General features: G+C 39.7%; 1 protein-coding gene across 2 annotated transcripts in view; it reads left to right on the top strand.

Annotated features, from left to right (window-relative positions):
• Positions 1–230: 230 nt before the first annotated feature.
• dse.L (dermatan sulfate epimerase L homeolog) overlaps positions 231–20,535 on the top strand; it is a 32,870-nt gene continuing 12,565 nt past the window's right edge. The window contains exons 1-2 of one of the 2 annotated variants that reach the window (XM_018263281.2): positions 231–625; positions 12,544–13,012. In XM_018263281.2, the coding sequence (XP_018118770.1) occupies positions 12,597–13,012 (416 nt within the window). In that variant the 5' untranslated portion in view covers positions 231–625; positions 12,544–12,596. Of the gene's footprint in view, positions 626–12,543; positions 13,013–20,535 lie in introns of those variants that run through there. The other variant, XM_018263282.2, reaches the window with a different exon arrangement.

The following is a 20,535-nucleotide window of genomic DNA, read 5'->3' as shown; positions in this document are numbered from 1 at the left end:
CGAGCCATTCTCAATGTTTGGCTCAGGACCACTTTAACAATTCCAAAAATGACTATTTTTCACTTCAGAACTATTGTATCTGTTAAACAGGACAAGTGCCAGCACCTTTATCCAACATTCCCCAGACCCCAGGGCTCAATGATACACTCATTACACTGAGGGTGGGGGATGTGTCTTTCTTCCTTTTCCAAATTCCACAGAGAGGGGAACTCTTGGTATTTCCATTGCTGACGTTGCACGGCACCACACAAAAATGCAGACCCCTCACTCCCTCCCGTCTCAGCTAGGACAGGGTTAAACATGACTGGGGGCGGGGCTACACTGCCAACGAGGCTTATGCTTGGTACCGTTCTCTTAAATTGCGCACCTCTATTTAAACCCCTTTTCCTTGCTGGGGGATGTTGGGAATTGTAGTTTCACAAGGAGCTGTGGCGTCTGTAGAAATAGCGGGAGCTCTAGGTTCCGTAAAATTATAGCTTCGAGCATGAACCTCTGCCTTCTGTGGGAGGTGCCGAGAGGCCAGGGATGATCTGCCCTGACTCCGAGTCGCAAGAGATCGCAAGCACATCGCAAAAGGTGTAGTGTGGCTCGCTCTCATTTCACAGGACTTGGCTCAGAGAGCCCGGTGAGTATATGGAGAACTCTTTACTTTCCTACTGCATATACATCTTGCCTGTGTAGACTGTAGAGCAGTAATCGCAGTGTGAGGTTCAGGTCAGGGACACTTGTATAAAGGACAAATAGGGGCATCTGACCACAGTCCAGGGCCCACTGTAACTGCAGTTACACATTATATTGTTTTTTTGCTTGGGCACAAGTTCTGAGCTGCAGATGAAAAATCTGACCGTGACAGCCTACCCGTGTCCCCTCCTTCTTCTCCCCTGTCTCTACTTCAAATCTAACGCGACCCTGTCGACTCTCTCATCCCTTGCCCTCTGCCAGGTTAGGGACCGAGGAAATATATTCTTTCTCTAAAGGAAAAAGGTGTATATAGTGTATGTGTTTGCATACGCACATGTTGACTACTGTTTAGGTGTGTATGTGTGGACTTATACATCTGTATGCATGATATAGTTTAGTCTGTGTGTGCGTGTGTATACCAGTCTCTGTATGGATGTTTATATAATACACAAAAGCCATGAATATCCTGTAAATTATATCCTTATAAACGGTGAGTAGTGATGTCATCAGTTATAAACGGTGAGTAGTGATGTAATTTCTGTCACATGACTCACTAAAATTTGTGTATTATAATTAATAAAGTACCTCCAGTTGTAAAATATGAGGATATTAGAAGTTACCTCGGAGTTCCATGACCTGTATAAAAACACTCGGCCTTCGGCCTCTTGTTTTTATATGGTCATGAAACTCCTCGGTAACTTATAATATCCTTATATTTTACAAGAGGGGGTACTTTATTCACTATATAATACACAAAAGCCATGAATATCCTGTAAATTATATCCTTATAAACGGTGAGTAGTGATGTCATCAGTTATAAACGGTGAGTAGTGATGTAATTTCTGTCACATGACTCACTCAAATTTGTGTATTATAATTAATAAAGTACCCCCAGTTGTAAAATATGAGGATATTATAAGTTACCTCGGAGTTCCATGACCTGTATAAAAACACTCGGCCTTCGGCCTCGTGTTTTTATATGGTCATGAAACTCCTCGGTAACTTATAATATCCTTATATTTTACAAGAGGGGGTACTTTATTCACTATATAATACACAAAAGCCATGAATGTCCTGTAAATTCTATCCTGTAAATGTGCTGTGTAGCAAAGGGAGCAGTCGTTCAAGTTGAAATAGGGCTAACTGGCACAGGTTAAATAGCAGGTAGTAGTAGTTAAGCTGTATAGAATACAATGAGTCTAGTTCTTATGCAGGAATCTATCTCTGTAGAATTTAGCTGGTATGTAACCTGCCTTTTCTCCTTTTTTCAGATTAAATGGCTGTCCCCCATGGCTAGGCAGCAGTTTATTTTTATATAATCTATAGTAGAATTTCTAAAGCAAACACACCAGTTGGACTAGTGCTGGGAAACAGTACGTTATATTTAATTAACACACTTTTATTTTTTGGTGTTTCTGTTCCATTTAGCAAGGGGGTGATTAAGTGAAGGATGGTGTAAGCATGTGCTTCCACATGTACAGTGCTGAGCACGTCATTCCACTACTCTGTGTGCTCTATATCAATGCTCTTTGGTCCTGTCCATTGTATAGCTATACAGTCTACTCCCTTTCAACTCTTGGGGTCGCAGATTGCTGGCTGCGCATGTTGGTATTTGTAGTCCCCTGGAGGGCAGCATGTGTGAGTCTATTCCTGTCAGTACAGGCTTTCTCAATTCTTTATTCAGCAGCTCATTAACTCTCACTGTTTTCTGCTGCTGGTATGTGAATCCAGTACTTTCTAACTTAGAGAATCAGCTCTATCATGGAGAACTACATACTCCTCTATATACCACACACCACACATCCCTCTAGGTACCATATACAGGTAAGGTATGCGACCTGTTATCTAGAATGCTCAGGAACTTGGGTTTTCTGGATAATAGATCTTTTCCTAATTTGGATAATCATACCTTAAGTCTACTAGAAAATCATGTAAACATTAAATAAACCCAATAGGCTGTTTTTGCTTCCATTTAGGCTTAATTCTATCTTAGTTGAGATCAAGTACAAGGTACTGTTTTATTATTACAGAAAAAAAGAAAATCATTTTTAAAAAGTTGGATTATTTGGATAAAATTGAGTCTAGGGGAGATGGCCTTTGGAGCTTTTTGGATAACGGGTTTCCAGATAACGTATCCCGTACCTGTACCACTGATCGCTTTTTATAGCACACATGCCTCTATATACCACATACCATGCAACCCTCCATATACAGTACTACATAGCACACATCCCTCATATATACCCCACATCCCTCTATGTACCACATACCACACATCTTGCTACATACCACTCATCCCTCTATATACTACGCATCCCTCAATATGCCACTTACCACACCTCCCTGTATATACCACACATCCCTCTATATACCATATGTGATGAATGCTGAGATGAAGACGATACGTTGCTTGGCATTTAAAAGGCAGCTTCATTTCAAATCCCTTAGTAACCATAAAGGTAGAGCATCTTTTTGCCATAGTCCCTTTTTAGCACAAAAAACCCACAACAGTAAAGAACATAGGACCTTACCCAGCCCCCACCCCCACTAGAGCTACATTTTGGGCAAACCAGTATATCCCAGGGGGTCTTGAAAAAATCCCTCCCTCCACTAAAACATAGTGCTGTTGGTTTGGGACTTGGGTGTTGTTGTTGCAGTGTGGGCTGGGTAAGCTGCATGTGTAGCTCATGGCTAGAGGCATTTTTCCTCAGAGACATTGTGGGTCATCCTGGCTGTGGCAGGACATCCCATTTCAGCACACCCAGGATTCTGCCCTAGCTGCCGTAGGAAAACTCTCCATAAAAGCCAGTTGGATCCCCTGACCCAAAGAGGACTGTTTTTTTTTTCTCAGGTACTGTTAATCTGTGGATTGATTAAAGGGGATGTAAATGCAAAAAAATAAAATCCAATTTTTACTTTCTTTAATGAAAAAGAAACCTATCTTCAATATAAAAAACGTGTACCGTTTTTATAATAAACCTGACTATATGCAGTGAAATTCCCCCTTTGTTTTACTTGCTCTGACAGCTGCAGATTTGTAGCCGCAGACCCAGAGCAGTCTGCATATTCTGATTACTAATCAGTCTTGCTGTATCGGCTTCTATGGCAGATATTATTTGACTTGCACTGATTTTATAATTTATGGCGATCCCTAAGCTTGACCTCCCAACTGAAGCCCAGACCACACTGAGCATGTGCGTAGTCTTGGTCTTGCAAAGATGTTTAACAAAGTTACAAGATGATGACCCCATGTGGCCAACTTTGAAAGCATAAATCATTTGTTTAATTAGGCTTCTGGTGCAGTTCATGTTTATGTTTAGTATATAAAATACAGCATTTCTAGCATTATTCTATTTTAGACTTTAGTTTCCCTTTAAAGGAACTCTGCCCATATGATCTGAGGATTGTACAAAGAGAACTATGTACTTATAACCTGTGGGTGTGTTTAAAGGGAACTCTGTCCTGCTGATCTGTGTATTGCTTAAGGAGAACTTTGTACCGTTAACGTGGAGATACCACTAGGGGGGTGCTGTACTGTGTACTAGGGAATTGTTTGATGTGAGTGGGCTGTTTACCTGTAGATTGTTGCAACTGGTACCTGCTTGTTACTCCCTCCCCAAACCTTGAAGATGCTATAAATCCAGTGTTTGAACCCCAGTAATAATGTGTTTGGTCCCAGCTTCCGAGTTCACCTTTGTGTGACACCACACACCACTCATCCCTCTATATACCACATACCACTAAAAAGTTCACTTATTCTGAGGGATGAATTTGTCCTTTGCTACCAAATAGATATCTGACATGCCTGTTTAATCAGTCCTGATTTTGACAGCTCAGTCGTTGTCCCAGATAGTTACTGAAATGTCCTGAGTTTTTCTTTGATCTCATGCGCTGAACAGCCAGAAAAAGATACAGTTTTGAAATGTAGTTAAATAAGAGGCTTTTGGCAGAGAGCCCAGAATACTTGGCACCTGCACTTACATACATTTGTAACAATTTAAGCTAAGCAAATATAGAATTGTAGCTATTTAAGATAAGCAAGACTCTTGGGGAATCATTGACTTGCAACTTAAAGGGCAATTCACCTTCATTATCAAAACTGTAATAACACATAAAACTTGACCTTAAACTGTGTTCAAATTTTCCATAGCCTGCCAAACTTTGTAAAGTAGATGTGTTATTTAGGGGGTGTAACCATATAATTGGGCAGGGACAAAAAATGTAATTTTGCTACACGCAGCAGATCTTTTTGCCCCTCATTCTATTTTTCAAATGTTGAGAGTTATGTGAGTTCCATTATCAATATGTCCTATCTGTGTTCATATAGTTTTGCAGCCAGAAAGGCAGAGGCAAGTGAAAGACTATTTAATCTAGGGTCACTGAATTTGTTTATCCTAACTGGTGCCAGGGGCATAACTACAGAGGAAGCAGACCCTGCAGCTGCAGGGGTGCCCAGGAGCTATAGGGTCCTATAAGGCCCTAATTCAATAAATATTGGTAAAACAGGTCGACCTCTAGATATTTTGGGGGCCTGAAAAATAATTTGCTTTGTGGCCCAGTAATATATAGTTAAACCACTGACTGGTGTATTATATTGGAGGAAAGGTGTGCAACAATCATCAAAGCATTGATTTGGGTGCAGCATTCCGGCTATTAGAACAGATAAAAAGAGGTTGATCTGGTAAATAAAATGCTACAGGTAGAGTAAATGGATACATAAAATGGAATCATCTGTACCAAATGGGTTAAATATAGATATAAATTTAAGAGCGTTCCTATGAAATGCCAATATACATATATTATTCCAGCTATATATGAAAAGGTAATAATACGAAAAATGTGGATATATTGGTACACATATGGATCTGCTAATAACCTTTTAGCGAAAAATAACTCTTTCAACATATTAAGCCTTTTAGAGAACTTTTTTTTACGTATAACAGTTCTTTTATAGTTGTTTTTATATATATATATATATATATATATATATATATATATATATATATATATATATATATATATATATAACTGTTTTTATATATAAATGGATTTTGTATAAGGGATCCTCTACAACCTCTTAGTGTTCACTAATGTTTGGTGTATAACCATCTTGATTCAATATTGCATTTACGTACATTGCCCTAGAGACGAGTATTTTTCAGTGTCCTTTATTTCGCTCCCTTTACACTTCAGCTTCTTTCTCCAAAGCGATCTTTCCACAAAGTCTGAACCGTTATATATTATTTGCTTTAGCTACTGATTTCTATTATAGTATTTTACAGTAAATGCAATATTGAATCAAGATAGTTATACACCAAACATTAGTGAACACTAGGGGGCCGATTCACTAACTTCGAGTGAAGGATTCAAAGTAAAAAAACTTCGAATTTCGAAGTTTTTTTTGGGCTACTTCGACCATCGAATGGGCTACTTCGACCTACGACTTCGAATCGAAGGATTCGAAGTAAAAATTGTTCGACTATTCGACCATTCGATAGTCGAAGTACTGTCTCTTTAAAAAAAACTTCGACCCCCTAGTTCGCCATCTAAAAGCTACTGAAGTCAATGTTAGCCCATGGGGAAGGTCCCCATAGGCTTGGCTAACTTTTTTTGATCGAAGGCTATTCCTTCGATCGTTGGATTTAAAATCCTTCGAATCGTTCCAGCAGGACGAGGCATAGATATACTTTTCAATAGCAAATGCCATGTGAGTGCATTTTAATATTTTACTTTTAAAAAATAAAGAAGTAATTTTACACTATTTGCTGCTGCATGTCATTTTAAAGCATTTACCATGAGATGTACTTCATGATTTTTTACATGCAAGATGACAATATGCATTTGTGAGTACCCACCTAAACAAGCTTTTAAAGGAAAGTTCTTAATCTTTTGGTGGTGGTAGATATCGAATAAGGGTGGCACTAAAAAGGTGGAGATAATTGTTCCCATCGAACACAGAAGGTGGCAACATTAAAAAACAATATTACCCTATATATTTGTTTGTCTGTTCCCTGTGCCTTTGGCGCTGGCTTTCATTTTAGAGACTGGGATTTGGACTTGAAGGGATACAAGTAAGACTCGGCTAAGGATTGTGGGCACAGTTGGACCTTGGGACTATATTCTTTGGACACATTCCGGCTATTACTTAGCATTGAAAACATTTTTTTTTATTATCAGAGCCCCAAGGTTTCATTTCATTCAGCAACACAGAATACCATTTCCCACACACTGGGACTATTTGTTCAGTTTGTTTAATGGTGACTTTGCAATAAAATATTAACCTTGATGGACCAATGTCTTTATTTGACTTCTCTTACTATGTAACCATGAATAATAATAATAAATTCTGCATCTCGACAAGAAAAACTGTCAAAATAGTTTAGGTCACTAGCTTTCAGTTGCATTGTTATTGATGTATTAATGCATTAATGTATTTTTTATGGTTGAGCTAGGGAAATGCTTTGCCAAACTTGCAGACAGAGGGTAACCCTGTGTCCTTATATTTTATCCACCATCATTCATATATGCCCTCATGTCCACTGCTGGAAAAACTTCAAGGGAAAGTTGTAGCAAAGTTTGTTATTCTGGGCAATATACTTGGAAGAAATTGCTTAACTGTGGGTGAAAGGGAAAATGATGTGTCATAATACATAGATATATCCTAAATTCCAGTTAAACACTGGAACAAGAAGCTAAATTCCCCTACTATATCAACTTGTCATTAGAATTCATTAGAATTAGATTCAGTTCCAACTATTATAACCAAAATTGTTTTTTTAAGGAACAAAATTCCCCTGTAAACAGGAGCCAAACTCTTATGCTGAATCAGCTGTATTTTAGTATGCTCTTTAAACACCTGATTTCTTGCTTTGAGGAGTATAGGGTCAAAAGAGCAGCACAGATACAATGCATACCTCACATCTTTAAAGTAAGAAAATCTAGATTTTACATATTTTAAATAAAGTTTTACTGCTTACCCTTTCACATTACAGGGCTTATTAAAGTGCAAGTAAATCCTGTTTTTAAAAGACAAGGGAACCCTAAATCATGGGGGGGAAGGTACCAATATGTCAGGCACTTCCCACTAGGGAACTCTCTATAGCAGTGCCACGCCATATCACCTGACTTTCCCAGACTTGCCTAAACTTGCCTTGCACCTGCACAGTATACTTACAACAGACAGTGTGCTATACTGCATAGGCTCAAGGGACAAATCACTAGTAAATTATTACCTCCCAGTAAATGGAGTTTAATTAATTCATTGGGTGGGTATCAATAGGAGTACCAGTGGCGAAAAAAAGGCGAAAAAAACTCCCAGTTAATTAAGGTTTTCTTGTCCTTTAAAATCCTACAAGCGGGGGATTTTTTTTTCTTTTTTTCAACTTTGTGTTTATTCAGGTTTAACATTTTATACAAAATGCCAATGAATAGTTGTAATTTGCAATTCTGTATCACAACACACAATAAAATAATATAATATTAAGGAAAAGAAAGTAAAATAATAAACAAACATTTTGCATACATTTTCTGTTGTCACCGTGTCATTGATTCAACTTTCCTACATGAGCAGAGAATATAGTTATATCACATTCAGTGGGGTATAAACAGTCTAAGTGGGATCGTCTTTAGTAATCCAGGGATTCCATATTAGATCATATTTGTCCAGTTTATCTTTCAGCAGATATGTAATTTTAAGCGGGGGATTCTTTTGAAGTAGCTGCTACAAAAAAAACCACCCACAAGCATACCTTTCAATAATAATCTCAATATCAATAATATTTTTAAATGATACATTTTACATATGCAGAAAGCAATGTAATTCTCTATTGGATTGAAATCTGGTGTATAATTTGGCCATTTAAGGACATTAACATAGTTGTTCGAAAGATATTCTTTTGTAGTTTTGGCTTAATGATTGGGGTCATTGTCTTAAAGAGAGACACATTTTCCAACTATTTATTTAGCAGTTTATGTGGAGACAATGTCATCTTGGCACTTGGGGATATAATAAATAAAAAGTGTTTGCACCAAAGGGTGGACCTGTTCTTTAAAGCTCTATGTTAAAATCACTACAAACCATATTTTGCTTTATAATGTTTCAATACTAAAATGATATGTAAAACAGACATCAAATATGCAAGGAGATGGGCAGTGTTTTAACCATTAAGTTAACTTTTAGTTATTTATAGACTCTATTAACTTTCCAGTTGATCCTCATTTTTTAAATATTTTAGTATAGTTTATGGTTTGCATTTCTCTTCGGCCTCTTTCCAGCTTTCAGTTTGGGGTCACTGATCCCGGCTGACAAAATACTATTGATGTGGGACGCTACAGTTTTATTGGTGCTGTTACATTATTCTTATTATTATTAGTTATTTTTCTATTTAGACTCTCTCATCTTCCAGACTCTCATTCTCACTGCTGCCTAGTTGCAAGGGTATAGTCATCATACTAAATTTTCAGTTACAGATACCACATTTATTGCACAATTCCTGAAATTGCATGTTTTTTATTATTGAATCCTTTTTCAGGTTTAGCAACAGTGTTCCCTCTAAGGCAGTGGTTTCCCTTGATAATCCAGCCTTTGGTCAGGGCTAACCTTAGCTTATGAAATGAGCAGCTGTGATACACATTCAGAATTATACTTCGAGTACTAAGGCCCTTGATGCACCTGGTATTATGTAAGTGTAATTTGTTTACAAGATAATACACATGCCTACAATTGCCAAATGGCTTCCTGTTCTAGTTTGCCAGACTCTCTGGGTTTAACGGTGCATACATGTGAGCAGATATCACTTCGAGACATGAAGCCTGCTATTTTTAGTGTAGTATTTTAGGTGTGTCAGGGGATTAGCAGTTGTGGGAAGTGATTAGGAACACAACATTCAGTCAGAAAACAGTACATGTACCTTTGGCCTAGTATTTATTTTCTGTTCTGTTTTTTTTATGTCATTTTGCACAACATTGAAACTGACACTGGTGCACGGTGAGCCCAGTTTACTAGCTATTTTGCCTTCCACAGTAGATTGCAGATCTGGCCTAGACGCATAAATGTGTAGCGGAGACTGTCATAAAGGAACGAAATGGGGCTGTGTTCTCTGTAATGTATTTTACTTCTGTAGTAGGAATCTGAGGCACATTCCAATTATGTTTACATTAGAGGTCAGTTAGATCAATTAGTCGAGGCTCAGTTGTTTGGAGTCTATATAAACAAATCAATAAAAGTAATGTAAACAGGAGTGGGAAGCGTGAGGAAGTGATAATAAATAGAGACCGGAACAGGTTTATTTACTAATTTATGTAGTGCGTTCACTTTGTTTGTCACAGTTTTTTTCCTGTTTTTTGTCATTGTTGTTTAGGGTGATGTAGCCTTAATACTTGAGAAAAGGATGGTGGAAGTGAAAGTATAGAAATTAGATGCCACTGATACAGTGATGATATCATGAAAATAAAATTGTATGTTAGCCTCAAAACAGTGTGGGTGATGTACAGATACGATGCATTTTAATTTAAAAAATAAATGAAAACAGGTCTGAAACTGAGAGCTAAGCATTTCAGGTACTGCCAGTCAGCAGTAGGAATGCTTGGGAAAGGTAAGTAAAATGGCAGCAGTGCACTCTTTACCTACAAGAAGCACTGCCTCAGGGTAAATAAACTTAGCAATTTACTCATATTTGCAACTCCTCTGTGAATACAATTTTCCTGACCTTAAAGAGCCAAATTTCCATTTTTTTTAAGTGCTAGCAACTGCACTTAGATGCACACCTGTATCAACATTCTTAATATGACAAAACAATAAATCAATAAGAACAAGCTGAAATAATAAATTACTTTAAGCATGTGTTCACATTTCCTGTTTTTAACTAATGATCTGTGTTGAAAAAGAATGGCATTTTTAGACATTTAATAAATGCAACAGCAATGAACCCCTATTACAATGCATCTAGCCAGTGTTGAGATCATTATCATAGTTCTTGGAAGAGTATATATATATATATATATATATATACACACACACACACGAGATCCGTTATCTGGAAACTCATTATCAAGAAAGTTCTGAATTACAGAAAAGGCCATCTCACCATTTTAAATTTAAATTAATTTAAATTTTTAAAACTATTTCCTTTTTCTCTGTAATAATAAAACAGTACCTTGTACTTGATTCAAGGTCCCAAGCATTTTGGATAACAGGTCGTGTGTGTGTGTGTGCGCGTGCGTGCGCCTGGGTTAACACATGCAGTATAATCCCTTTGAGGAAAGACAGGGAATTCCTGACATTCTTAGAGAGGAAAAGTTATAGAAAACATTATAACAGGCCCCTCTACATAAATTATATAAATGTCTGTTTTCAAACCAGAAAAAATATATTTTGTCTGAGCAGTGTATTGCATTCATTTCAGTCATTCTAGTGTGTAAGGATTAAAATACATAGCGATTTCAATCTATTCCGTTGACATAATATACGAATATATTTTTTTGTAGAATTTAAACTATGATGTATTTTTACGCTTTCAGAAACTGGAGTAGAATTCTGTTTTCATAGGAATGTCTTGGTGCATAAGAAACCACAGATGTTTAAAGTTTAAGATTTTCTTATTTTATTTTCCTCTTTGGAAAATTCTTCACTACTCACCTGAAACACCATATATAATTCTTTTAAGTCTCTGTAAAATACTAAAAGCACTGTAAGGATTCTGACTTGTAGGGTTTCTAATTTCGTCAGGCATTTCAGTGCTGTTTGGCATTGTAAGTGAAAATAGAGGTTATTGATCACTTGGGAATGTTTATGCTGAAAAACAGAGCGTGAGTTAATTTGTTTTTTAATGTTTATGTGTAAACAGAAAATAGTCATTATGTTCTTGTATAAAGGCAATTTACAAGTTTATAACTGAACATTACAAGTTTATACCTGAACACATTTATGTGAGACTAGCCATATTATGTGTTTCTGTACATGCAGTACCCAATGTCCATGTGGTATTTGTTCATGCGGTTCTATAAACAGTGTAACCATATAAAACACATACCTTAAAATGTCAGACATACCATCTAGGTCAGTGATTTTTAAAAGAATATTTATCAATGGGTGAAAGTTCACCCTTTGATAATTATGCCTTTAAAAATGCTATAGAAACGAATGGTGGCATTTCACACTAGGATACTCTGGTGATCTCTAACTTCACTCTTTGATAAATATACCTCATTTACTATTTTAATCAGTTAAGAATGTTGTAAAATATTTCTTTTTTTTCTGTAATATTAAAACAGTCCCTTGTACCTAATCCCAACTAAGATATAATTAATCCTTATTGGAGGCAAGACAAACCTATTGGGTTTAATGTTTAAATTATTTTCTAATAGACTTAAATGGAAATCCAAATTATTATTCAGAAAACTGCAGGTCCCAAGCATTCTGGATTACAGATCCCATACCTGTACTATATTGTTTTGTAGGAAGAAATGACACTGTATTAATGGTAGCATAGGAACCCATTTTTTTTGGGTCCCGGGCCCACAGGCTAAGAAATATTGTTCTAGTTGATCCAGATATAGGTGAAATCTGTACAGTATATAGCTACTGTTAACATGTATTTTTGTTTTGGTGGTTTGTGTATATTTTCCTGTATATTTAATAAATGCACCCATTTATTGTACAATGATGTGGAATACGGCCTTTTATAAATACATGCTAATAAAATTTATAAAGCGACAACATTATTCATGTATACATTTGTGTGGAAATGCTATTTTATGTAATGAGTATGTATAGTTTAGTGCATATTATGTTTTACAGTGCTTTCTTTACCTTTAAAATCATGTGTTCTTTTTCTAATCTCTTTATTCTTGTTTTTCCGCCAGGCTGTATCAAAGATGGTCTGGCAGAGCAGGTGGCCTGGAGATCTAATGTCAAAATGAGGACTCACACTCGGGGAGCCCCCAGTGTATTTTTTATACATCTGCTTTGTTACATTGTGGTCTATGGCACAGAAAAGGACATAAATACACAAATACCATTCCTTAATGCAAAATATGATGGCTATCCCATGCTGTACTTCTCAAAGGGTGACATGGAAGGACTCAGAGCCCAGGCAGAGAGCAGCCATCAACACATTTCTGCAAAAATCAATGAGGCAGTTCATGTAATGCTGACCAACCCTAGTGAATACCTTCCCCCATGGGACCCAAAGGAGTTTTCTGCTCGATGGAATGAAATTTACGGCAACAACCTTGGCGCGTTGGCAATGTTCTGCGTCCTGAATCCAGATAACACTGAAGCACTTGGTCTGGCCAGAGAATATATGGAAAGGATGGCAGCTCAGCCTAGTTGGTAGATTTTGTTTGTCTTTTGTTAACTTCACTTCTGTCATGTCTTTAGTATACTCAGTAGATGCAAAACGATGCAGCCACGGTCAAATTGCCATTGATATTATTTGTGACAAAGTCGCATTTGGTAGTTTGCCTTCTTTTATATCAGTACTCCGAATCATAAAATAATAATCACAATAGAAACTGTGGGAAACCTAGAGATTGCCTCATTGTACACCCAGTTGCACACCTTTGGATATAGTTTAGCCAGGTATCCATGGTGCACTCTCTGTTGCTTTATTAACCCACTTTAACGGTTTCTCAGTAGATCAGCATGTAGACACATGCACACGTTTGAAAAATATTGAATCCGAGTGTAGATTTGTTAAGCGATCTTAGGGGAGTATTTGAGTGAGGTACACAAATACACTGCAGGTATTTCAATTGGTCACCTGCGTGGACCATGCACCAGTGCTGCTACGTAGTTATCCAAAAAACACCAGGGCAAGTTTGAACCCACTATTCTAAATTGTAGGTTCACTCTGGTGCTGTTCTTGACTGGGTCCAAAGTTGTGAATAGGGGGATAAACTATGGCAGGGTCACTTTCATAGTGTTTCAATATATTTTACCTCATTATGGGCCAATTTAGGACCACCAAGCATGGCTTTCAAACTAGTTCTAAATGTTTAATACAACAAACTAGACACTGTTGATTTGCAAATGAGAGTGGGAAGCTGTGTTTGTTTTCAGTCACATTTTTTCTGTTTGGCTTTGTATTCTTTTGTTTTTTAGTGTAAATATTGAGTTTCCAAAAGGAAATATGGTTGCAGCAAATTACCAAGCACACATTATCTCCATAAGTCCAAATGCAAAAAACAAGTCCCGGGATTTAGGTTCCCCCAAAGTCCAGCAACTTCTTTTAAGGCCCTCCTCTGCCCATACAAAAACTTCACAGAAAAAACGATGTTGCTGTATCCCTCAGAGGGGAGGGGAAATAACTGAGAGTTTATATAGTGTAGTAGTTTCAATCTTATTAAAACACACCTTCAATGTGACACAGAGAAATGCACAATTGTGTATTACAATAAATTATTCACCCTGGATGAGAGATCGTTCTTTTTGTTACACATTGGTTGAAGCTCACCTCTTGTGAGTATATAATACCACCGGAGAGTAGCAATCGAGAGTTGTGTTGCTAACCTCACTAACCCTTAGTTACGGATCCACCCACCCATGTCTTGGTTCTTGTCTAAAATAGGGGTTAAAAAATCATAAATGTACACAGGGTGAATAATTTTTTGTAATACACAATTGTGCATTTCTCTGTGTCACATTGAAGGTGTGTTTTAATAAGTATTGGAGGACACTAAGGGTGTGTTTTATCTAAGATTGAAACTACTACACTATATAAACTCTCTGTTATTTCCCCTCCCCTCTGAGGGATACAGCAACATCGTTTTTCCTGTGACACATTATCTCCATCACTGTTGAAAAATAACATCACTGCTATTGCTGAATAGCACAGTTCTTTGCAGATCTATGTGTAGAAGTAAGGAGAGTCCCACTAAAAAGGGACCCAAAAAACTTTCTGGGGGTCTTAATAAGCAAATTTCTGGGGGGTTGTGGAAGCACTCTAAAGGCTAAATTAAAGTATATTTAAGTATAATGGAAGTGCTACTTACAATGCACTTCCCTGGTCCCCTGTCTCATAAATAATTCAGTATAAATGCAAGTGCATGTGTTTACAAAACAGGAGTTTTTAGTTACAAAGTTATGATCATAAAGTTGAAAAGCCACATACCTAACTTTTTTACCTCAGGTCATACTATAAAAAGACTTAGTTCTCTGCATAATAGCATTATCTATATTCAGTGTGTTTTGAACATTGGTTTCAGTCTAAAGGCTGAATCCTCCCACGCCAATAAGTGGCTTTTAAGAGAGAGAGATTGCCCAAACCAACGCCCATATTTAAAACCCCCAGAAATGTGTATATTGTATTAGCTGGAAGCTGTGGCTTAGCTTCATGTGGTTTTTTTGTAATAGCACCCCATACCCACCCCTTTAAACTAATGGTGGTCCTATGCTTTTAAATATGGGCGTTGGTTTGGACAATCTCTCTCTTTAAAGCCACCTTGTACTTGATGGTAACTAAGCTGCATTAATTAATATTGGTGGAAAACAATCTTATTGGGTTTATTTAATGTTTTTTTTTTTAACAGATTTTCTTTATTGCATTTTAAACATCCAGTTACAAAGAAAAAGAAAGAGAAAGAGTCAAGAGAGATAGAGCCTCGGGGCAAACCGAGGAAAAGGAAGAGTAAAGAGGGGAAGGGTCACCCACGTTCGGCTCAGAGTGTTACTAAAGTGGGCATGTCGAACTAGGCATCCCACCACGAGTAAAAGTGCAGAAGTCAGTTTCAGTCCGTATATATCGATAGGCCTCGGTCACATTTCACATGTTGCCTTTAGTAGAGAAAAGTTAGACGACCTTCAAACATTCTGGCCCACCCCCAACCAGGCATGCCATATCTTCCCAAATTTTCCTGGGCAGCCTCTTGCCATATATGTCAACTTTTGACTGGGAAGAACACCGTCGATTAGTTTTTTCCAGAAATTCAAAGTCGGAGGTGCCGTTGCCTTCCAAGTCATCAGGATGGCTTTTTTGGTGAAGTGCAGTAGCTGCAAAAGGCAGATCCGTTCGCTGGTGCTCAGAGCGAGACCTTCAGTTACACCCAGTAAGCAAAGTTCAGGTGAACATACATTGGGGAGTCCAAGCTTACTCTCCGCAAACTGCATTATTTCCGCCCAGAATCTCTGTATTTCAGGACAGTCCCAAAAAACATGACTATAAGTACCTTGAGCACCATTACATTTAGGGCATACATCAGCACAGCCAGGATAAATCTGGGCCAGTCTGTGAGTCGTCAAGTAGACACGATTAAGAAACTTTGTGTGTATGTACCTATCTCTACTAGAAATGTTAGTCTCAGGAATTTGACATAAAATTTCCTTCCAGTCACCTACATTTAATTGGGGAAACTCAGGCTGCCATTTCCGGTAGAAATGTTGGAGCGGATCAAAGTCATCCCGCAGGAGAAGGGCATAGAACCAACTAAGTGACCTTACCAGTTCAGGGCGTCTCAAATATTTTTCTAAAGTAGTCTCCACTACCTCTGGGGCTCTCTCTGGAAACTGCGCTGATAAGGCATGACGTAATTGCAAATATCGAAAGAGCATGTGATTTTGTAAGTCAAAGTCTTCCTTCAACTTTGCAAATTGTTTTATCTCCCCAGAACCAACCACATCCCCCAAAAACTTAATTCCTGCCGCTGCCCAGGTGGCAGCATCGGGCAAATGCCTTAATTGCATCAAAGCGTCATTCCCCCACAAAGGGGACCACTTGGACCACTGAAGTCTCTTACGGCAAGGAGACACCACCACTCTCTGGAAAATTGTACATACCGTTTTCATACCTGGTGTAAGAACATATATCGAGGCTATACCCCTATGTAACTGATTGGCTAAAGCCTCGAATGAGGAGAGTATTCCTGCCTCAAGAACCACCGCCTGGTTGTTCGGATTGGGGTTCAGCCACCACCAGGCATATACCAGCTGGCTTGCATAAAAGTACAGCAGGAAATTAGGAAGGGCCAATCCCCCTCTGTTAGCTGGAGCCTGGAGAGTCTGCCACCCAATCCTCGGACGTTCTCCCGCCCAAACAAAGCCACGTACTATGGCGTCTAAGTGCCTAAACCAGTTCCTGGGGGGTATAATTGGAGAGTTATGAAAGGCATAAAGAAATTTTGGTAGAAAAACCATTTTCAATATATTGATGCGTCCGGGTAAGGATAAGGGTAGATTTGCCCAATTATGCACCTTAAGTTTGAGAGATCCAATGAGAGGGGCCAAGTTAAGATCCACATATTTTTTTGTATCTTTGTGTATTAATATCCCAAGGTATCTGAAACTATCCACCCATTGTAATAGGGGGCCATGTAGAACATCCCGCTGGGCTGCAGCATCAATGGGGAAAACAAGAGATTTCCCCCAATTAACCCGGAGACCAGAAAAATCTCCAAAGCCAGCTATCTCACTCAGGAGCTTGGACAATGAGTCCCTCGGGTCCGCCAGATAGACCAGCATGTCATCCGCGTAAAGTGAAAGTTTTTCTTCCCACCTCTGCATCTGTAGCCCTTTAATTTGAGGGTTTGTTCTAATGTTAATGGCTAGGGGTTCGATCGCGAGGGCAAAGAGAAGGGGGGACAATGGGCACCCCTGTCTCGTCCCTCTAGCCAAGGGGATCTCACCAGATAGACCCGAGTTCACCCGTATCCTAGCCCTGGGGGAATCATATAAGGCCTTAACCCACGCTATAAAGTTATTACCTATAGCAAACCGAGAAAGGATCTGCCATAGGTATGGCCACTCTATAGTGTCGAAGGCTTTCTCGGTGTCTAAGGATACCACGATTCTCTCTCCCGCATTCCGATGATGGGCCGAAATATTAGTGTACAGGCGTCTAATATTGATATCCGTACCCTTATTTGGCATAAAGCCTGTTTGATCTGGGTGGACCAGATTGTCTATCACCAGTTTCAGGCGGTTTGCAAGTATTTTGGCCAGGATTTTAACATCAGAATTTAGGAGAGAAATCGGTCGATAGGACCCGCAGTGTTCAGGGGGTTTGCCTTCTTTTAAAATCAACACAATAGTTGCTAGTTTAGAGGTGGCTGGAAGGGGGGCACCCTGAATAATATCATTGAATAGAGAGGCCAATCGTGGGGCAATAACTTCACCATGTACCTTGTACCATTCTATAGGCAGGCCATCCGGGCCGGGTGACTTGCCATTCGGAAAGGCGGCTATAGCCTCCAGAACTTCCTCTGTGGTTATGAATCGGTTTAGTAACTCTGTATCATCACTGGAAAGTTTAGGGAAGGAAATGCCATCCAGATACAGATTCAGGGCATCCTGAGAAAAGTTAACTTTGGAGCTATATAAGTCAGAGTAGTAGGAAAAAAATTCCTTCAATATCTGGTCAGGGCTTTGGTGCACTGTACCGTCAGCTGTAATGATCCTAGGGATTGCCGTTATCTGTGTCGGTTCTCTGGATAGCATTGCCAACAGCTTGCCACACTTATCCCCCTTGTCATACCAACTAGCTACTCGATACACCTCCCTCTGTGAATATTTTTCCATATATGCTAGATTGACATTTCTTTGGGCAGATAACAGCGCTTCACCTGAATCATTAGTCGGATCAACCGCGTGTGTTTCCTCTACCTCCTCCAAGACCTTGCGGACTTCTAACAACCCTGAATCCGCCTTACGTCTAGCCTCTTTGATTAGTGAAATGTATGTGCCCCGAGTATAGGCCTTGGCTGCATCCCATACAGTTGGGGCTGGCGCTGTGCCGGAATTAATCTCCCAGTACATTTTGAATTGCTTGACAAACTCATGTTGAATCCACTTGGGGGGTAGTTTCCACTGCCTCTCTCCCGGTTGGGGTGTAAGACCCAGTTCCATTTGCAAAGGAGCATGGTCCGAGCAAATGCGTGTGGTATAACTAATTGAATCTACAAACGGTAGAAGTGTGGGGGAGGCAAACGCTAAGTCAATACGCGAGAGGGAAGCAGTGGAGACTGTAAAACATGAAAATTGTTGCTTGTCAGGATGGGACCACCTCCAAACATCCGTTAAATTGGAAGCCCGGAGCCAGTCCCCCAGAGCAGAAGAGTCACCCCTGCTAGGTTTAAGGCGGTCAATTCCCGGAACAGGTACCGCATTAAAGTCCCCCATCCAAATTGTGGGGTAATCCCCTAAGGTAGCCACCTTTCCCAGAATAGTCTGCAGGAGGGCAATGTCCCTCGGGGGTGGGGAGTAGACGTTCACTAATATAAATGGGGTCGATGCTAAGCTTAATTTTAGAATTACATATCTGCCATACCTGTCGGAGACACAAGACTCAATTGTAGGTAGAAGTGTTTTCCTAAAAAGGATTGCCACCCCCCTCGAATATGTAGAGTATTCAGCATGAAAGGTGGGATTCAACCAGTGTCTCCTGAGAGCCCTTACCCTTTGCCCTATTAAATGAGTCTCCTGCAGGAGTACAATGTCCACTCCAAGTTTTTTAAGGTGATCCAGTACCAAGGATCTTTTTATTCTATCATTGAGACCTCTTACGTTCCAAGAGATTAACCTAATCTTAGTACCTGCCATGATGCATGTAGTGGTTGGACAGCGTTAGGTATCATTGGACCGCTCACAGACTGACCCCAGATCCACTGAGTAGCCGCGTGGAGAACCCATCCGGAAGAGATAGTCAGAAGCAGAAAGGAGAAGAAAAGAACAGTTAAGTACAGCATTTTAAATCCCCACAAAACTCCCCCACCCGGTATCACCACCCAAACCTGGAGATACATTAATCCCTTAACTATGAACTTCCCTTGTCTTTGGGGTATACGGTATTCCGGTATTCACCAAACCAAAGAATCCTCCGTTAGACCAAAATATCAGAAACAGAAAAAAAAAAAAAAACATATATATGTCCTCCAAAACTTAGTAGTTCTTGAAAACGAAAGAATAACAGCAATGAAAGACAAACTACGGGCATGCCCGCTGCTAAGGTCTCAGAGCTCCTTCCCTTCCCAGTGACTGATGCATTTCACACGATAGCCAGGTAAATATATATGCAAAGTGAGATGGACATGAACCGAAAAATGCCCCAGTTACTGGTAGCCCTGTAGCGATGACACCACAACAACCCCAGTCCCCAGGGTTGTCACAAACCTTCCATTATAAAGACTTGTTGCCGAGCTGGATGCTCCCGGTCCCTCATCCGTGAAGAAGCAAAAGGGGATCATGCTGGGGAGGAAGGTGGACTGGCCTGCTCCGGGCGTGGGTTCCGTCTTTGCCTCGAGGGACGTGTTTCCAACCAGTGGAGGGCCCCTTCCGGACGCTCGAAGAACTGTGGCCTATCACCATCAATTATGCGTAGTTTGGCGGGGTAAATCATGTTGTATTTGATTCCCAAATCTCGTAGCTGCCTCTTGACTCCTAAAAAGGAGCTGCGTTGTCTCTGCAGCGCGGCCGAGTAGTCAGGGTATAATGAAACACGTGCGCCCTTGTACAGCAGATCACCTTTTAGTCTTGCTGCCCTTAATGCTGCGTCCCTGTCCCGGTAATTTAACAGCTTTATCAGGAATGGACGCGGAGGGGCCCCAGGAGGCAGGAGCCTAGTGGGGACACGATGTGCCCGTTCAGCAACAAATTGCGATGAGAAAGTCTCTGGCCCCAATAGCTCTTTCAGCCATTGCTCTGCAAAGGTTTCAGGGTTGGCTCCCTCACTTCTCTCTGGCAGCCCCACTACTCTTACATTTGATCTCCTCTGTCTGTTCTCCATATCCTCCAATTTATCAGCAGCCATCTTCAGCTGCTTTTGTAACTGCGTAATGTCCCCATTAACAGGAGCTGTGCGGTCCTCCAGTGCACTGACTCTCTCCTCAAGCGCACCAGTGCGCTCCCTGATGGCCTGCATATCCTGT

The sequence above is a fragment of the Xenopus laevis genome, chromosome 5L, assembly GCF_017654675.1.
Source record: "Xenopus laevis strain J_2021 chromosome 5L, Xenopus_laevis_v10.1, whole genome shotgun sequence".
Classification (NCBI taxonomy): domain Eukaryota; kingdom Metazoa; phylum Chordata; class Amphibia; order Anura; family Pipidae; genus Xenopus; species Xenopus laevis.
The sequence above is the reverse complement of the archived record's forward strand: the minus strand, read 5'-3'. Positions and strand labels throughout refer to the sequence as shown.